The sequence below is a fragment of the Notothenia rossii genome, assembly GCF_949606895.1.
Source record: "Notothenia rossii genome assembly, chromosome: 9".
Taxonomy (NCBI): domain Eukaryota; kingdom Metazoa; phylum Chordata; class Actinopteri; order Perciformes; family Nototheniidae; genus Notothenia; species Notothenia rossii.
This window is the reverse complement of record NC_136907.1, coordinates 24,877,157-24,897,879: the sequence shown is the minus strand read 5'-3', so window position 1 is coordinate 24,897,879 and position 20,723 is coordinate 24,877,157. Positions and strand designations below refer to the sequence as shown.

The 20,723-nt window shown below is 39.1% G+C and overlaps 2 protein-coding genes across 2 annotated transcripts in view; one reads left to right on the top strand and one right to left on the bottom strand.

Annotated features, from left to right (window-relative positions):
• Positions 1 to 11,265, bottom strand: part of LOC307018864 (uncharacterized protein) — a 40,643-nt gene extending 29,378 nt beyond the window's left edge. Inside the window, exon 1 of the mRNA XM_079649347.1 lies at positions 10,835 to 11,265. The gene's annotated coding sequence lies outside the window, so the exon portion shown is untranslated. The remainder of the gene's footprint in view (positions 1 to 10,834) is intronic.
• The window catches only part of kcnip1b (Kv channel interacting protein 1 b), a 28,698-nt gene continuing 12,092 nt past the window's right edge, over positions 4,118 to 20,723 (top strand). The window contains exon 1 of the mRNA XM_079649343.1: positions 4,118 to 4,513. Coding sequence (XP_079505469.1) covers positions 4,426 to 4,513 — 88 coding nt within the window. The 5' untranslated portion in view covers positions 4,118 to 4,425. The remainder of the gene's footprint in view (positions 4,514 to 20,723) is intronic.

The following is a 20,723-nucleotide window of genomic DNA, read 5'->3' as shown; positions in this document are numbered from 1 at the left end:
CATAGTGTTGGAGGTTGTGTAAAGCGTTTGTGTTGTGCATTTGCTTTCTTCTTCTTCTTTTGTATTTTGTTGAAGGTCTATATGTGTTTTTGTTCGTGGGTGTAGTAATAAGCAGCTGTTGGCTAAGATATCTCAGCTTCTCGTGCTCCCACTGTGCTTGTCACTTCTCATCCATCCATGTGCAGAAACTCCAGTCTACAGACCATGAAGCGTGTTCAGTGTGAGCATGCTCAGTGTGGGGGCTCGGGAGATTTAGAAATCCAAAGTGTAGGAGGCGATGCGTTGCTGCTGCCTGCAACCAGCATGAGTTTACACTGTCAGCAAAACCTGGCCTGAGGAGATGGAAATTCAAGGGCTTTATGTACCAAGATAATGCAAATGAAAGAAGGAAGCCTAAAAGCAAGCAAGTCAATATCCTTGAAAGTGTGTTATGTCTAAAACATCCCCTTCTTCTTCTTGTTTATTCAAGGAATAGGCTTCACTATGGCAACAATACAGCATGCTCCCCAAGGTCATATTTAATAATGTTTTTTTATTAATACCTCCATATCACCATGGACACTGGTATTTTCTCTGGAACTGAAAATGTTATTCTCTTCCTCTGCGCCTCCGTTTAGCTTTTTTAGCGATGTTGATCAGACATGTCAGGGTATTGTTGCCAACATGATTTTAAGTTTAACACATCATGTGCAAACATCACATATTTGATATGCTGCTAGAATCAGTCCCAGAAACATGTTTTTAAGGGATGTTAATCGTGTGTGTGTGGGTGGCACATGTAGCCATTTTATTAAAGGCTACATGATATGGTTTGTACAGGCTCTTGGTCATGCTTGTGATGAGAGGCATGTTTCCTTGACAGTGCAATGGAGAGAAGAGATCAGAAGCACACATGAAACCAGTAAATCATGTGTTTTGGCATCGCTACGCCTGCTAATGGTCTCCAGTGGGAAGACATGGTAACAGTGGGTGAGCAAATGAGTAACGGGTACGTTTTTTGTTTTTTTTACAAAGTTAAAGAGGCCCTACTTAACACTAGTATGTAGTGTGTTGTAGGTTTTTGTGCATGTAAATGGTCTCCAAAGGCTAAAATCCCAAAGTTCCCTGGCTCACACCTACCTAAAACGCCTCCATTGAACTCCTTTGTTTACTTCCTCAAAATAATGACATCACTATGTAATTTATGCTTATAGAAGTGCAGCTATGTGATGGTTGCACTTCTCTAAACTAGCGCTCCGACACCTTGAACATGATAGGCTAAGTGGGGGACATCTCTAAGCGGTTGACCAATCACAACAGAGCTGGATATCTCAAGGGTTGTTCAGTTGAAGGTTCCTTACTGATGATGTTTCTTTATATTTCATCTCCACATACATGCACTACAGCTTTGAAATGCAATGCTTTTCTAAGGATCAAACCAAAAGCTCGCAAATGTCTCGCCCCTTAGCCTATCACGTAGAAACGGGTTGGATTGCTAGCCAATAGAAACGCGAGTGTTGCATTGTCATGTCACTATGTTAAGAAAGAAAACAGAATAGTCCAATAGAGGTTTCTGGCACAGAGGGACATTGTGGGAGAGAAACTCACTTTTCGATTTTAGATTTTGCAGAACAATTACATGCACAGATAGCCTACTATAACACACTAAAGGGAAAGTAAATAACCCAAAACGCATAATAGGGCCCCTTTAACTTTGTATTACAAAGAAGACGGAAAAAACTACCCGCTGCCATTCTCATTTGCTCACCCGCCCACTCAGTGTAACCATGTCTCCCCCCTGGAGACCATTAGCAGGCGTTGCAATGTCACAAAACCCATGACTCAGTGGTTTCATGTCTGCATTATTCTGATCTCTTCTCTCCATGGCAGTCTCAAGTTATTTAGCCCCTCATCACAAGCATGACCGAGAGCATGAACCATACAAAGCAAGAACCATATCATGCATTTAATCAAATGGGTACATGGGCCACCCACACACACAATTTCCATCCCTTAAAAATATGGCGTTGCCTTTAAGGCAGTGGGGGGAGTATGTGGGAGAGAAACTCAATTTTGGAGGGGACTTTAGGATCTTAGCCTTTAGAGACCATTTACATGCACAAAAATCAGGAAAGGGAAAACCCCCAAAAGCATAATATGGCCTATTTAACCTGCTTTAAATTCATACAAATCTAATGTGACTTCCTGACCGTTTCTGTGTGCAGCATTCCACCAAAAAGAGTCAATAATACATGTCTGATTTTTCAACCCTTCAAAAAAAAGCTACAAATAATTGCTTCTTGAAGGGGTGTTCATCCTTGTTAAAGCCCATTGTGACAAAGTAGGTTTAATAGGATTTTTTTATAATCACAATTTATGATTGAACTGTAATTATTAATATCCCACTGTCTTTTCGACACAGTGGCTAGCTGTCCTCCTCTCGGAGTAAAGTGCTCCTCTCCTGGGATCCAAACAGGATTTTGCGAACAAACCACCTCGAGTCATGGAAGCTAAGGTCTTCCCTTTGCTGCTTTTTTTTTCTTCTAATGTATGTGTGACAGTGAGGATGGAGCAGGGCAGTGACCTTCTGAAATGCATTGGTGGCTGTGAATGTGAGGAGAAAAAAATAATAATTTATAAGCATTAAATATAGACAAGGCAGAGGATGACTGGGGGGGAAATAGAAGGAGGAAGCACTGCGTCATGCTCTCCTCAAGCATTTCCCCACTTCAGTGGAGCGAAAAACAAAACCAGCAGACTGCAGGCTTACATAACCTGTGTCAGAGTATCTTTGGGGTAGAGTAGAATCTGTGTTTACGCGCGATTAATATGAGAATTTGGCACAGACCTTTCTTGTTCCGTTTCAGAAATGATAAATCTCAGTTCAGGGGTATGCCTGATCACACCCAATAGTGACGTAAATGTGTGTTCTCTTTTGTAATTGTACCCTTCAGTTATGCCATAGCAGGTAATAATAATTGTGATGATAATAGTGATTCATATTATTGTTTTAGGAAGCATTTGTACGCCTTCTTTCCAAAGTGTGTATATTATTATGAATTTTTTTCCAAATATTTTTTTTAAAGAGCCATCTTGTTGCTTTTGCTAATAATTTGTTATACTTTTTATTATAGCAAAAATAATGACTTATTATTATGTATTTTTGTTCACGTGCTGACATTTTAATATTGCAACTGTGGCACAGATAACACCAAACATACTTAAAATGTTTTATAATCTGCTTATAGCACTGAACATTAATTTTGTTTAAAATATAAAGAAAATAAAGAAATGGCAACATAAGTGCTAGCAAAGTTGTTGTTCTTTAATGTCGACAATACTTAGAGGAAAGTAAGGGGTCCGAGCTGCCGTTTTGTTTACCCTAGATGACTATTCCTCCAAAAATGTACAGAGAAGCCCTAAATGTGTAATCAAGACATATCAAGAACTGACAATGTATCCCTGTATATTGTAAGAACATAGTAAAATGCTGCAAATCTTTAAATAAAGCATGTGTTATCACAATGAAAAGCAGATGTTGTAATAGTTCTTAAAAAAACGAAATATTACCGGGTTTTTTTACATCTTAAAAGAAAAACAAAGGAAGAAGAAAGAGCATTCGCCAAAATGAGAGTGAGGAGGCACAGGGAGGGAGCGTAGACGAGGGAGGGAGGGAGGGAGGGTACAGTGGCGGCTTCTCTCTGCAGCACAGATCTACTGAGAGCACCAGAAGCGAAGCAACTCCATAGACCACAGCCGCAGGGCTCCCACTGCAGCTCCGAGGGGAAACCTCACACAGAAACCTACACTGGAGGAAAAACTGCTACCTCACAGACAGAAGACAAGTCAAAAGGAGAAGAAAAACCTTTCAGAGTGGACGGAGAGAAGAGTCAGACCTTTTTATTGGAAGAAAATAACTTTCAGGGCACACCACTTTCCCCACGTTCTACTTTCGGAATCCGTTTAATAATTTAACTTCTGCCTCATTTTGTTGAGGTCTGCGTGGAACACATTTTTACATTTTTGCTTTCCCAATAGTTTGACATACAGGTCTGTATTTTAATTTCCCATCAGTACTTCTTTATCTTATGCTGATGGGAAGAGTTTTCTTACTGACCTGAGTGATATAGTTGAGTTAACAGGTACTCAGATGTAACTGCGTGGAAGAGAATACACATTTTTAAGCTATACTACAAGCTTTCATACTTTTTTCTCTACAAGGATCCCCTCAAAGGACCTGAGGATGTCGCAACACAGAAACAACTGAAGCAGATTCTGCTTGCATTTAGGATCGCTCCCCAAGCTACAGCAATATCTACTGAAAGGACACTGTGGGTACACTTTCAAGCTCAAACCTTCTTTTTTTTAAGGTTTATCGGAGGAAAAGGTGGTTCTCTGGTGAAGCCTCTTTGCCCCGTCCGCCCCCTTCTCCACCTCAGCTTCGGGATGGCTGGGTGCACCAGCCGCTGCAGGCAGGGGGTGCTCAAACTGATCCAGTCCCTGCAGAGACTCGTCTCAGGAGGCCTCACCAAAGGTATGGATGTTTTTTTTAAACTATTATACATATTAAGTGACTGTTAATTTGTCACCTAAATGTGCAAGTTTATTGCTTTTTTGTGCGTGTATTTGCATAGATACAATGTGTTTTTTTTAATATGGTAAGCCTACACGTAGCATTCAATGAATACTCAAGTGTGTATACGTGTTGAAATCCATAAGATGTCAACTCCAACAGATACTAACCCAATTGCAGCAGTGTAAAAAACATTTACTCACTGTACTTTGGAAATAAATCAATTAAGAACCTGTGCAGTTTTTCACTTTATACTTATATATCACTTAATTTAAGAGGGAGATATTGTAAATTGTTCTCCAACACTTGTATTTCATAAAGTGAGTTTCTTCTCATTCTGCATACAGAGTAATTTTACTCCTAGCGTAGTTATTTTTTAGTGTCAATAGCTTGAAAAACCTCCAATTCAAGCCTCCTCTGTACCTGATTTATCTTCCAAAAAATGTCCATTAGCGTCGCACAATTGATTTATATTTGTAGAGTTGGCAAAGATTTTGATATTCCGGTATTCAGGTTTACTTTCCTCTTCATTGACAAGCAAATACTGTAACCATTCAATTGGCCTTTGACACAACAGTGCCCAGGTTGTTTTTAAACTTAAAGTTAATGAACGTACCAAAGTAGGAAAGACAGCTTTTCCAACTTCCAACGAAATGGAAAGATCCGTGCAGCATGTGAATGCAGCAGCGGCTTTAGTTTAGGTCTGCTCTCTCTGAGTGACATTCTAGTTCAGAGATGCAGTTGTGCTCGATGTAAAATGTGAGAATACAACATAAATCCTTCATTAAATGTGTTAATACGAGCTTTTGGTGCCAGTCAGAGAAGATGTGTGTAACTGGGCATTTGTTTAGTTCTGGAAACTGAAGTGGTGCAACATTCTATTTCCTCATGGCTGCTATTGAACCATAAGATCAGATAAGCCATACAGAAAAGGAGGATTAGTTTATGTTTGTATCTAGTGTATTCTTTTCTCGTGGTGGACTACTCTAGATGTTCACCTTTTAGTGCTGAAATGAAACAGTCTTAGAAATATAATTCACTCTTCGGTTGAACAGATCCCAATTCCCCAATCCCTGCACACACTGAGGCTATAACTTTTAGAATATAATTGGAGGGATGAAACCCTCTTTAATGGTCACACATGCAGAGCACACAGCACACACAATGAAATTTGGCCTCTGCTTTTAACCCATCCTAGTACCAGGAGTCTAGTACTAGGAGCAATGGGAGTGAGGGGGGAAGGGGTGTGTACGGTGCCTTGCTCAAGGGCACCACGGCAGGGCAAGAGGTGAACTGGGACCTCTCCAAGTAGCCGTCCACACTCCATATTTAGATCTGGTCGGGGGCTTGAACTGGCGACCTTTCGGCTCACAGTGCAAGCCCCTACTGACTGAGCCACTGCCGGAATATGACATTATGGATTAAACTATACTAATGTTGCATCAATGTTTAAAAAAAACGCTATAATTTGACTTGCATAAGAAAAAGGTTTGTTGGGTTAGCCTATGGTGTACACCCCTTAGGGCAACAGTTGCAGTGCACTATTGACCTTGTCTTCTTCTTCCTCTTTGTGTTAAAAGCACTGACTCTCACTCTCCTCACCACCTCCATCATCGTCTAATCCAAAATTACTTTTCAGAACAACAAAATAACAATCGCTGAGTCACCGAGTCAGAGTGCAGATGCCAGCTCAGCTGATTGCACACTGATCTGCTCTAACTGTTATATTAGACAGTTAGTGTTATGATATATATTTAAAATTCAATCTACTATACTTTATATACGCTCGCTGTGGGCCATTAACGTAAGAGTCTCAATGCTTATTTTCAATTTGTTGATAGTCTTACTACAGTATCTTACTATGAATCTTTTTCAAGCATACTGCGAGGAAGATGAGGCAGGCATTATTAATATTAATGAGTGCTTATCTTATTATACAGCACTAAGCAGCAGATTATAATGCATTATAACTTTGTTTAAAATGCATTATATTTAGAACTTGTTACCTTTATTTCTTACCATTATGGTCTTTGTTGTTTTCGATTTTCCTCAAGTAGCAAGCTAGTTGTAATAACTCAAGTTAATAATCAGAATCTTTTTGGCAGTTTCTACAATTTCTTTCATAAGTGTATACATATATACTTAAACTACTCTGTTTTACCTTTATCCCAACCAAACAGATACTCAAGTTGGCCTTGTGAATTGCTAAATCAACCCAAACTCAAACACATCTGAAGTATTTTCATATTTGTATGGTTTTTCTGATTTAAACCAAAGTAAAGTTTTTGCATTATACTGGAAAAAGTACTCCTTTGATGAGAAGTTAAAGAAACCTGTTGAGAGTGAAAACGTGTGTTCTAAAAGAGGTGGCTTTGTCAGCTACTGTGCTATTCTAGAAATAATCCAGCCTACTTATGGCCGCTTGGGTTGACAATGTAGGTCGTGTGATGGAGCCACATATCTGTAGTGACTGCGCACTATACTGTCTTTAACATCTGAACAATTCCCGACCTATTTTGTAAGGAGCTTGGACTGTTTAACAATGTAAAGTAATAAAAAGAGTGGGGATTTGAGCCCAGGTCTGTGTTTAGTGCGGCATAAAATCAAAAGATGGAGCTTGAAAGCTTTTGCCCCATGCCAAAAACAGCTCCAATTTAAGAGCACAAATTCCAAGATGCGTCTTATCTTGCCCTCTGCATCCTCAAAGCGGGAACAGCTGATGAATTGGAGTGTGAATTATATTGACCATGTAGTCCCCTGACATTGTGCCTCTGGGCTTGTTTGCTGCTTCTCCTAAAATGTTTTTTATGCCCACTGAGGTGCACACTGACCTTCTGTAACTTAAGGTTGAAAGATTGCTGCATGAGTCTCTATACCAAATACTTACTCAAACAAATATATAACATTTGAATTCAACCCTCAGTGGGATTGGATATTATTTTATCATCATAACATACAGTGGGATTTGTTTACATATTGTTTCAATATGAGATCAATTAGGCGTGTGGCGCAGTGGCTAGAGCCTTTGTGTTCGGATCAGATGGTCACAGGTTCAAACCCCACTGCAGTCAGCATGTCGTTGTGTCCCTGGGCAAGACACTTCACCCCAAATTGGTCCTGTGGGGATTGCCCACAGTATTGAGTATGTAAGCCGCTTTGGATAAAAGCTTCTAACAAGTAACATGTAATGTAATTATAGACAGTTTTTTTCTTATTTATCTCCACAAGGTGTTATCTACGTGTTACGAAGTGTAAATTATATAATATCAACTCCTCATTGTGTTATCAACTAGCTTTTTTTCAGGTGGGCGCACAAACAGATTGCACCAGATAAAAAAAATAATAACACAGTAACTGGAACATATTATGTTCCAGTTACTGTGTCCATAAATATATATATATATATATATATATATATATATATATTATTTTTTTTAAACTATAGCATAAATGAAAAGATATCCATGATGTGTAGAATTCTAGAAATGAATTTTCAATAACTATAAAATGAAATAGCAAACAGATGACTAATTTATATTTAAACAAAATCTCAATGTTTTCTGGATATTAAACTCTGAATGGGACCGTCATTTACTGAATGATAATCCCCTTCATCAAATTTACAGCACTAACATTCAAATGAACACCATGCTGTATTTAAGAAGATTTTTGAAACTTTACGACCAAACTTTTGTTTTTAAAATCTTTACTGAGGAATAAAATAAATTGATAAGTAAGTGAATTTTCTCATAGACTTCTATACAATTGGTCTTCTTTTTGCAACCAGTCTGGTCGTCCCCTGCTGGATATTGGTGAGGATCCAGTTTAAGGGATCCTCAATAATCACATTGGTATGAAATACATTTTGATTATATTCTCAACCGGAAAAGGACTAAAGCTATATTCCTATGATGCGTGATTTTCTCTCTAACCATGAGGTCGGGCGCAGAGCCATCTGGTAGAAATGGTCAGTTAAGTTTAGTTTGTCTAGGGTTACCTCCCCCTGCTAGCTTGCATAAATACATACAACTTTCATCTGATTAGTTGTCGAAGCGATAACAAGGTAAAAATGAAATAGTTTGAACTGGAACGCTCCATAGAAACACAACGGCAACGTCAGCGCAGAGCCGTTTTACCGATTGACATGAGAATGCAGTTCAAGATCTGCATTTACTGGGAAATACTTGTAAAACCCTCATGTAAAAATGATGGATGGCATTGGCATGTAACATAGAAAACAATACATCATCTTTGAGCAAGAGAAGACATTAATACAACAAAATGTAAAGAAATGATCTTGCAATGCTTAAAGCACTACACTGGTCTTTAGTTTTTCCTGTGGTTGTGGTTGAGTTTCTCTGCACATTTCCTCATTATCATGTATCATAACATAATCTCTGTTTAGCATATCTATCATATGCATGGAAGAAGGCACACATGAAAATAGGCACACAAATGAATAATCCGTTTCACACACACGCGATCATGTCAGGTAGCCTGAAAAATGTAAGACCCTTATCCCCTTTCTCGCTTTGTTAAACACATTTGCCTTTACACGCTTATACAGATAGTGATATGAACCGTTAACTCTGCCCGCTCACCTTTAAAATTCTGTACTCACAAATTCAGCAGCATGTAGATTCAGTTTTAGACCTTTAAACATGGCAAGCTTAAGTGTCAGATTTCAGACTGGGTGTTGACATGCCTTGGGTCTCACGCAGAATGACACTTTATTTTCTTTCTCTAGTGTATAATTAAGCAATCATACACGAGAGGCCGTTCTTGAACTCCTTGACCAAGCGCCTCGGTCCTGCCGCAGTACTGTCGTACCAATAATGACGTTCAAGAACGGCCTCAAGTGTATGATTGCGATTCTATTACACAAACTATCATTGTAATCAACTGTTGACAGAGTCACATGTATAGCAATAAACTGGTCATGACGACGAGGTCTTCTTTAGCCTTAACTGGCGTGGTTTATTTTCATATGTGCATTGCACCACTTGACCTGCTCTCCATGAGAGCTAGAGAGAGAGAGATAGAAGGGGAGGGAACAATCCCTTATATCTGATACCTGACGTCAGCTACAATAGCTGCGCCTCCTTACGCCTGTAGCGCCCTCTTACTATGGAACAGTTATAGTGCAGTTACATGCAGACATATTAATACTTACACTTAACATCAACAATATCGTAAAATAATTTCATAATGTGGGCTAATTTGCTCCCAAACCTACGCTTTCTGCTTGAGTTAATCTCCATCAAAAATGGTTCCTAGAAAGTAGTTCCCATGGTAACGATAGCCGATCAAACACTCCTGCTACCCTGCTTACAGTTATGGATATAATTATAGTAAATAATATATTATTAACCAATTTATTGAAAACAATTTATTGAAAACAATTCTTGAATTAGGCTATTTAAATATCTGAGTAATCACTGTGTGGGATTAGCGGAACAAATCAAATCAGGCTGTCCATGGTGCTGAAACATTTTGGGTTCAGAATGAAGGTGGATGTTCATGCTGCCATTAAAAGTGCAATTCTTGAAACAGCTCTCCATGAACTCCATGCCAGACTTTTTTGCAGGTGGTGCTTTGGTGTTCACGGGTAGGACTACCTTATAGGAAGAGCTTTCCTCCAGTGGCCGTTTCATGGCGTGTCCCGGACCGGCAAAAAGCGCGTTGCTCCACATCTTTCTGTTGTCTAGAGATGGAGCCCAGTAGCTGCGAGGCGATGACTCTTTTTTATGTCCGCTAACGAGGGATGGAGCTGAACACGGCAAAAGGAACTCGAGTTCCTTTCTCGAAATGCCGGGGTTTGATTGGAGACGTCCGTGGCTGCCACCGGCACGCGGACTAAGGCTCGGTGTGTGCTCCGCAGAAGGCTGGGGACGTTGCTCGCCGTTCCCGCATCGGCTTTCTATACAACGGGGGGACGATGCACGACCTGCTGGGTCGACCAGCAACCCCATTGCTACCTCGTGGGTTTGTTCTTCGGGGCGTGCGGCTGCACATCCTGGCTGCTAACCACGTGGGGCTAACGACGGCTAGCAGCCACCCATGGCTGCCAGCTAGCGGCTAACAACGTGGGGCTAACGACGGCTAGCAGCTACCCATGGCTGCTAGCTAGCGGCTAACGGCTAGTGCTAACGGCTAGTGCTAACGGCTATCGGCCCTTTTGAGTTTTCTGGTGCCGGAGAAGAGGTTCGACCAGCCGGTTGACCTCATGCGGACACTCTCACCTTTTTCACCAACTCGACGGGGGTTCCAGACGCCACTCACATTTTCATCGACGCCTGGGTGGTGCACTCCTTGACCCCGTCTCGCCTCGACAGTTCCGGACATCGCCCTGGGTGGCACGCTCCGGGACCCTGTCTGGCCTCTCCTGCTTCCGGAGGATTTCATGCCCGCCGCCGCGGCACGTCTGCCTACGGCCAGGTTCCTCTCCTGCTTCCCGGGGACGCCTCAGCGCCTGCTGAGGACTTCATGCCCGCCGCCGCGGCACGTCTGCCTGCGGCCGGGTTCCTCTCCTGCTTCCCGGGGACGCCTCAGCGCCTTCAAACTAGGAACTACAGTTGCGGTTATTGTTCCCACACGGACATGTTATGGGTTACTTATATATAGTGTGTGCCCTCTTGGCTCTTTCTCTTGTCGACCCGGGCTGCGACCTGACAACATGTCCTATTCTGCTCTCTATTAAAGTACCCTTTCACATCTCCATTGCACCGCCTCCGACTCCATGTCCTCGGCACTACAATGTTGCTGTTTATTGTGCAGCCACTGAAAAACTGTCCAGCGTCAGTAGAATGGCTTACGTGGTCACTTGTATAGGTTGAGGTTATTCTCTAGGCTGTTGCTTGGCGTGGCGAGAATATTGCTCCACTTTCTCAGGTCCCCGAGATTGGGCTTCCAGTAGCTCTGGAGAGAGCTTTCGCACCTGTGGCCACTAACGGTCATAATTTCTCTGCTTTGTTTCAAGACCCGCATCAGAAAGCTTTTGAATGGTGTTACTTTTCCAGTTGGTCTACCTGCTCTTCACGTCGCTCTGCATGTCGTAGTTTAGGTGCTTTTTTTTCTGGAAATAGGCACTGCTCAATCCACTCCTCCATACTATTGTAAGACCCCCCCGGAGGTCGAAGTTAATCTTAAATGTTTCCATTTTATGCTTTGTAAGTTTGTTTCGTAACGGAAGAAATTTAAATATATTTATAAAACTGACAAGTCAAATCAAGCAATCTGATTGGTCGATAGCGTTTTTGCGGACCTCTTTGATTACAGATTTGAAAACATCGTTGCTTGCTTTAAAAGTAGCACAATTCATTATGTTAAACCTTCAAAAGTATCTAGATATCCCTGCCCTAATGCCAAAGGAACTGCACACTGAATATGTTTTGCCGTTTGATGTCTATGTCTGGACCGCTGCGTCAAAAAGGAGGGCTTCTGCCCCGTTACTTCTCCGCTGCTTTCTTGTTCCAGTATGAAAAGCAGCCCAACGGTATACTGTTTTTCTCAGACGCGGAGGGATACTGACTTGTTGTGAAAAGTAACTTACAATTCTACCCGTGGTATACGCTCAGTATATCACGGCTAAGAACCAATCAGATTGCTTGATTTGACTTGTCCGTTTTATAATGTATTTCTTATACTGCACCTTAATACCCTTGTTTCGCATTGTTTTTCCATACGAAATGGTTTTGTCATAATCTGTAAAACAGAAAATATTTACAAATTAATCTAAGTTTGGAGAACCTTTTAGTTATTCCAAAAAAATAAAAAAGCATTTTAATTAAACAGATAGGCTACTTATTAATAAAATAATGGTTGTATGAAATCAGTAGGTTATTTTGTTTGACACTTTTTAATCAGAGCTGTTTCGGTGCTTAAATCAATACTGAAAATGTTTAAAATGGAAGCAGCCACCTACGGTTTTGTTAATATTATGTTAACCTCACTATATTATCAAGGGAATTGATAGCAAATGAGAAGCTTGTAAGTGTTTAGTTGGCGATCTTGCAGTAACAATAAGATGTTGCTGATAATCTATCTGGCAGTGTTCACAGCACCTTTTGCCAGAATACTTCATAGTTAGCGATTCATGAGGCTTTTGGCAACTAGCATCGCGATTATTTCCCTGACACCTGTGTTGAACATACAGTATGTGAAGTGTTTGACAAAACTAAGCTTCGTATTAGTGTGATGTTAAAGGCTGCCCCCGTCCATGTAGTAGGGTTAGGGTTAGGGTTAGTACTCTTCCCCCAATTCCCCTATCAGGGACAGATTATATATGACATGTGTTTTGCTTTGTTTTTCCTCTATGATGAAAGGGAAAGATGGAAGTAGATTTTGTTTAAAGAAAGAGGTGGATAATTTAGAGGAGATTTCTAGTCACAGTGATGATAGTGAGAACAAAAAAGAAATCCCCTTGGCGGACTGAGAGCAAGAACTGACCTCAATGCTGCTGACGTTAAAAGAAGTAGATTAAAATTGGAATTAGATGGTTACCCAGTGTCATGTTCCCCTCTGAATAGAAGAGTTCCAGTAAAGCGTGCTGTTGATGGAGTACAGTATAAGGTCGATGCTAATAGATTTAAGGGTTGTACACAGTCACAGTTGTTCAGGATGAGTGATGCTTTTCCATTTGGAAAATGTCCCTGACAAAGTATTCTTGGACCTTATCAATTACCCATTAAGTACTTTTGCTCCCAAGTACCACAGTCTGGTCGGTTAACATTAGATATTTTCCGAAAGGCTTGGTTAAATTACATTGATCAACAATCGTGTTCTTGTAATGCAGTTTTACAGGATTAGATTGCATGTAAACAAAACAATTGCAATTATAGTGAAAAAACTATAGCAAACTCACAGTCAGTACAATTGCTGTGCTTCAATTGTTCAGACACGCCGTCTCCCTTTTTTTCCTGTAGCAATATATAATGAAAAATGAAATAAATTGAGTGATTGGTCTTTTTTGTTATGTGCCATAAGTATCAATTAATTATCATTATCAGTTATTTCTATGACAATATTCATCACTTTTTAAATGGACTTTGCAAATGTGAGGTTGTTGGTTGTACCCAACCCAGGTGTACATATCTCCTGGTTTACTATTCCCACAGTAATGTTGTTGGCGTCCATCACCTCCACCTATCAAATATAATTCCCTCACACCCACCTTTGCCTCATTTTCATGAGTCAAAAATCAATAACTGAATATTAAAGGCTAATTATTGTACGTGTGTGTGTGTGTGTGTGTGTGTGTGTGTGTGTGTGTGTGTGTGTGTGTGTGTGTGTGTGTGTGTGTGTGTGTGTGTGTGTGTGTGTGTGTGTGTGTGTGTGTGTGTGTGTGTGTGTGTGTGTGTGTGTGTGTGTGTGTGTGTGTGTGTGTGTGTCTTGCCAACCCTCCCGATTTTCGCGGGAGACTCCCGGTTTCCTCCCGGGGTCATATTTCTCCCGATTTCTGACAAAATCCGATTTTCTAGTTAGGGCTGCTCCCTTATGTCAACTATTTGGTTGTTTTGGTGTTAAGATTTCTTGAGCTTATTAGCCAGCTTCTATGCTTTTTGTCATGATGGATGACTCGTATCCAAGAAACCTTTGAGTAATTCTCTGGTAAACAAAAGATTTAAACTAGTGTTTTTGCATGATCTTTCTAATAATTCAACAAAAACATTTACAAATAAACCTTAGAAGGACTAAGAAGGATTTTAGTCAAGGACAGTCTGACTCAAATATGTACTTTATTATCAACATTTCCAATTCTTCCCTATTTCCCCTTTATGCCTAGTCCTAATACTCTTGTAGAATGCAGAAAGAGTGTAGCAGGAACAGGACCTCTCATCCGGCCCCCCGATGCACCTGTCCCTTGCTATTACCAGTCACATGTGTCCTCTAAGTGCGAAACCTTGCAGCAAGAGTCCCATCAGCCCCCACTGTGGTGATAGATTCAGAAATACGGCCCCGGTACTCATGTCTCTACTACGACCACAACATACGTGTATGACAGAAGAATGCAGAATGTCACAGATTTTTGATCCGTTCTCCCCCGGAAACTCTTTCTATTCCTTTTCGTCTCGTTCTTTTCCTGGTGCTGTTGAAGCAGTGGATTGGAGCTGACAGTGTGTGTCTTGGCTTTTAATATTTAACATCACCTCACTACACACTTTAATGTAACCGTCTTCTTTGAGATGTATTTTTATCTCAATCCTCCTCTGTGTTTTTGGCTCTCCATGTTCATTCTCTCCAGCCCCCATATCTGATATTTACATATAGAATCCTTTTTTATCATAGATCAACAATGATGATCTCAGTATTGAAATTGATGTGTGATGTGTAGTGTTGCAGTAGGATACTCCAGGTTCTGTTACAGTACATGCTCCTATGTTGTAATTGTGTACATTTTTGCTCATATTGTGTTTGATCAAGAGCAAAATGAGCTTGCAACGGTGACCCAAGCTGCTGATAGTGTCAGTAAATATTGCACACTGCTGCCACCTGTTGGTAAAAGAGTAAAACCCCAACATAACAGAAAATGTACCAAAGCTGCTCTCTACTGGCCTCTCCAAACATGAACATTTAACAGAAAAGTTGTGACCCATCAATTTCATAACACAGATACAATCAAAAGGCATGTTGTTGAATAGAGGCAATGGTTTGAAAAGTGTAGAAAGTAAAAGGACAACAACCTCCCCACTTTTGTAATATTTAATTGATATTGTCGTTTATGAAAAATAAATAAAAGTAAATGTTTTTATGTATTTTAATGATTAGATATTAGATTTTCTACGATTTTCAAAAATAAATGCTTACTTCTTACCATACACATTTCAAATAACCAAATTATCACTGGTTACTTTTATTACCTAATTATTCATTAAGAAAGCTGGTTGAATGAAATAGACTGTTATTCTCTTTAATTCTCAATATATTACGACTTCTCTTAACAAGGATATATGTTTTGAACGTGCAGAAAGTTTTTTACATGAGCAGAAATCTTGTGGTTTATAAATGACTAAATGAATGTATCCTTGATTTAAATAGATGCTGGATGCACAGAAGGGATGAGTAAAGCATACCTCCATACAGTATGTGCTGACTCAGAGATCAAATAAATGAGAAATGTGCATCTACAGAAGAATAAATATTTGAAAGCTATACAGAATACCTGAGAGCCTCAATGCATTATGTTGTATGCCATTACTTTTGTATATTAAAGGGGCCTTATTCTGCTTCAGGTTCATATTTGTATGTGTGCCTCTACTGTGACATGTCTCCATGCTTTAATGTTCAAAAAGCTCTTTATTTTTCTCATACTGCAGCACCTCTTTTCACCCTCTGTCTGAAACCAGAGCCCAGTCTGCTCTGATTGGTTAGCTGGCCGGCTCTGTTATGATTGGTCAACCACATAGAGACGTCCTGTCCCTTAGACCAGTGGTGCTCAACTGGTGGGTCGCGACCCAAAAGTGGGTCGCAGATGTGTGAGTGAAGAAAAAAAAATATTTCCTTTTTTTTGGGGGGGAAAAAACTCAAACTTTTATTTTGAAGGCCCAATTTTTTAACGCTGTGCATACAGTAGGCGTTGGACTGGAAGTACCAGAGACAATAAACGGTTTTGAAAACTTCTGTCACATACTGATCATCTTCTCAATAAAACATCTTTGCTGATGTTCTTTCGAGTCTTCTGGCCAATCAGAATCAAGATTGTTGCCGGAAGTCCCCACGGAGAATAACTTTGTGGTAGAACTATTCTTTATACATCCATGGGTACAACTTCAGATAGAAATGAACACATAATGAAATATGACCCCCGGTTTGATGATTGACAGGTCACAGAGCAATGGGGGCTATCTACCCTTACCCACAATTTAAAGTAATTCACACAGACTATCTCCTCTTTACTCTTCTATGTGTGGAGCAGCAAGTTCAGCTGTCAGAACAAAGTGAAAAATAAACAATGGCATAAAATATTTTTAATATGTCGGGTAGTAATACATTTATTTATTTTCTTCTCAGAGTGTACCAGAATGTGTAGTTTATGTTAGTATTTCTAAAAATCTCCTGGGGGAGAATCCTCCCAGATCCCCCTTCTGGGTTTGGATTTTCAGCACGTGTGCCTTTTTATGTTAGTTCAGCTTTGATTCCATCAACTCATAAAACCTTTTTTTAAAGCATTCTTTAGTTCTGTGAAGGGATATAAGGGATATATGCACTGTACTTCACTTTAACTAATAATGGAGGCTGAAAAGCGTATATATTACAGCACGATTTTTTTGTTGAATAGATTTGAGTGGTTCAAAAGTATGCTACGGTAGTAAACAGTTGCAGAACATTTACATGCACAACAATCTATATAACACACTACAGGAAAGTGAAAACCCAATAAGCATAATAGGGCCTCTTTAAGAATTATCACCAGGTGTCTGAATTGTGTCTTTTTAACTTAAATACAAACATTTCGTACCATAAATTAGAACTTATAAATTCACCAGAATACTAGAATTAACTCTGTGAATGCTTAAAATGTAATTATTTATTATAAGGGATATCAGTCAGGAAAGGATAAAGGGAAAATCCCTTGATGAATCTGAATAAAGCCTTTTCTTCAGGGCCTTTAGCACGGTTTCCTCTCTGTTGGCACACTGAATAATAATGAGGAGATTATGAGGTCAGACTGCAATGCTGTGTCATGTTGGGGGTGTTACAGTCTAGAAAGGCAGATCCACATACAAATATCTGTCATGGGGATTACAACTGGTAACTTTTCTGAATCTTTAGTTCTCCTTCTGCAAGTGTTTGTGTGTCAGGAGGCTCATTCTTACTTTAAATGTGATCAGGTGAGGCCGGGAAAGATTGTTAAAAACATCTGTGGTATCAGTTGTAGTTTGTGTTAATGCTTCCATTATCAGATGACTTATACGGCCATTTTTCCAGAAGGTAAAAGTAATACATATTTAATAGGAAAATGCAGAGAAACTTTTTTATTTTATGGTTATGGTATTTAAATGGAGAAAAGAAAAGGAAGTACGCATAGCATTATAACCTTGTATATTGATTAATATATTTATTGAATTATGCATGACTTTATGTTTAAATAATCAGTGCATGTTCTTACCTTAGCTCCATTTTGTCATCACAATACTGCCCTCACACACACATACACTTACACACACAATATTTTAAGCACCATTAACCTGTTTAACTACTGAGTTCACATTGTGGATACGATTCTTTGTGTGTGTGTTGATGCCGTCGTATTCCTTTCAAACAGCCTTTGCTATTCTAACAGCTCTAACAAAGGAGGTGGAATGCCCTTTTTAAGAAACAAGAAACCTGCAAAGCCTTCGAACACGTAGCAGGCCATTGACCTTTCAAAACCTTTTCTTCTTAAGCGCACACAAAGAAAGAGTGAGACAGAGAGAGCATTTACATTTCTAATCTGCAGCCAGTGGAATACTTAAACAGACATTTACATTTTCTGTGCTTAAAGGTAGGGTAGGTAAGAATGGAATCTGCCCCTTCCTTCAGACTTCCTTACAGAGCCCCTCCTCCAACACACACAAACGCGCACTTGACCAATGAGGGCACGAGATAAGTTTGTGCACAAGATGGAAGGCTGACAGGCAGGTAGGCCATCCAATTATTTTAGCCCAGCGCCACGGCTTCCACAGATCAAATGTTTCATGTATTTATTGTCAAAGCATTCAATGTATTCATTGCTATTGGGATGTTAAGATCATTCCATGGAGTATAACAAAAGTGTTTCTGAAGTGAATGACCTATTCCACCTTTAAGTACGTTATACCCTACACGCCAGAGCAATAGACTCCATGCAGGAAATATATAAGAAGGCTTCTGGTTTTTGTTTCCACTATTCGTTCTTATTTTGTTATTCCCCATTGTCTTCTGGATTTGTCCAATATTTTGCTTGTTTTGCTTTTCCCTTGGGAACAGTCCACAAATGATATGTCCAATGCAGGAAATACAAGTTGTAAACTTGGGGAAAATAAACATTAAAACTATTATCTCTTGTAGAGTCATTCATTGACTTAAGAAATACCAATGGTCCATCGATCTCAATTAAGACTCAAAACCCTTGGAGGATGACATTGCATGATATTAGCTTCCTTGTCGAATCTTGATATGGATTGTGCACCTGTATAAACGTTTAACAGTGGATTATCTTAAATGCCTGGTATCTGACTTGAAAGACAAGGCCTGGATGGATGTGAGCCTTGTTCAAACAATCACTGAAGGGCTTCCAGGTCTTGTCAAGGAATCTATTTGTTTTCAGTTTGATAAGCTTTCATTTAAATACTATGAGACATCTAGCTTAAAGAGTTAAAAAGACTAGACTTTAGAAATGTAGAAAAGTCGATGCTGCAAATTGTGGGAGTCCATTTAGGACCGTTCAGACCAAAACATTTCCCAATTGTGTAAATATTTGACAAAAGAAAGCCGTTTCACTTGGTTTGGACAGGAACACAACATGTGACGTAGTTAGCAAACACTTTTAAACACATAATGAAGTTTTCAATTGTATTTGGTAACATGTTGATCAATTGAGTGATTGCATACCCTGAATAGAGCCTTGCACCAGGTACACCATGCCTCGCATACGTAGAAGAATAGTGGACTACAGTACGTTGAGGATATGGTTCCACTGGTTTTGGCAGACCTACAGTATGTCCTGCTTCCAAATGGGTTTCAGGTGGATTGTTGGGTTAGGGTTTCGAGAATCAATGGAGCCATAAATTATAGAGGTGGAGCATTTCAAGGTTGGACATAAATAGAAGCTTTTTTAACAGTACCGCAATTTTAATGAACTTCTCCTTTTTCTTCTATTTTTTCTTCTTCTTCTCAACTAATATTTTAGGCAATGTTATCTTTGCTAATGATTAAAAAAATGGCGTCACACCTATCATTTTAAATCAAGTGGGATTCATCTTTCATTTCACGTTTTTAAGAAATTAAGGTTAATAAAAGTTGGTGCACCTAGAATGGATTTCTTTTTCCCCCTTAACATAGAATTAAGAGAACATCTAAGATAAATTTAAGGCATAAGACTTAATGTTTAATCTTCTTATAATTGTGAATCTTCATCTGAATTCCGTTGCGAATCATTGCCCCTATAAATAACATCAAACTCTTAAACACCATATCCTTTCTAAGACATATTTCAACTCATAAGCTGCCTTTACCAAATTGAATAATATTGTTTAAGTAGCAAAAGCACTTACAGCATATTCAAAACGTACTTACCCTTTTTGATTGTAATGCTCAGCACTTGTAGGGAACTGAACATTACTCACTCCCACTGCTTTCCTTCCCCCAATGCACACAGTCTCATCTTCTTCGATTGAATCCGCTTCATGAATATTAATTGACAACATTTAACACTCTAATGTTCTTGTTTATACTGAAGTAAAAAGAAAATACAAACTCCCTGCATTCAAATTAAGGAGAGGAAGTCCAGCGATGTTACATTAGTGAATTAACACACATACACGCACAAGTGGAAAGCGTTACAGCTAACATATACAGTATCTACATGCTCATTATGGTTCGTGCCATGCATCACAGAGCAGAGCACTTTCTCACAGTATTATTAGACTAATGTGATCATAAGCCATCCAGTTGTGTTCGTCTGTAAGTGCATTTATATGCAAATAAAGAGAGATATAAGTCATGAATAAGAAGAAAACAATTATAATAGATGGATGCATTGCTTACATTTTCATCACAGATATATTACATATGTTTTAGTTTTTAATTGTAATATTGTATTTTCCTCTATTTTATATTTTTTTAAATTATGATATTTTATTTGTATCATTAGATTGTATTTTCCCTTTATTACTGTATATGTTAATATTTTTAAGTATTTATTCTATAGTATTATTATATATTTCTCCTATTCTATATGTATATATCTTAGTACACATTGTTTTATCGTATATTTTCCTTTAATAGTATTTTTATATTTTGTATTCATATTTCTTGTACATATTTTTATAGTGTTTTTTCATATCATATTATTTCATATTTTTCTCCTATCTTACATCTCAGTTCTTTTATGATTTGCTCCTTCTTTCTCTAACATTTCCTTATATGTACAAATGTACTTGGCAATAAACCAGATACTAATTCCCATCATATTTAAAATGCAATGCCTGTG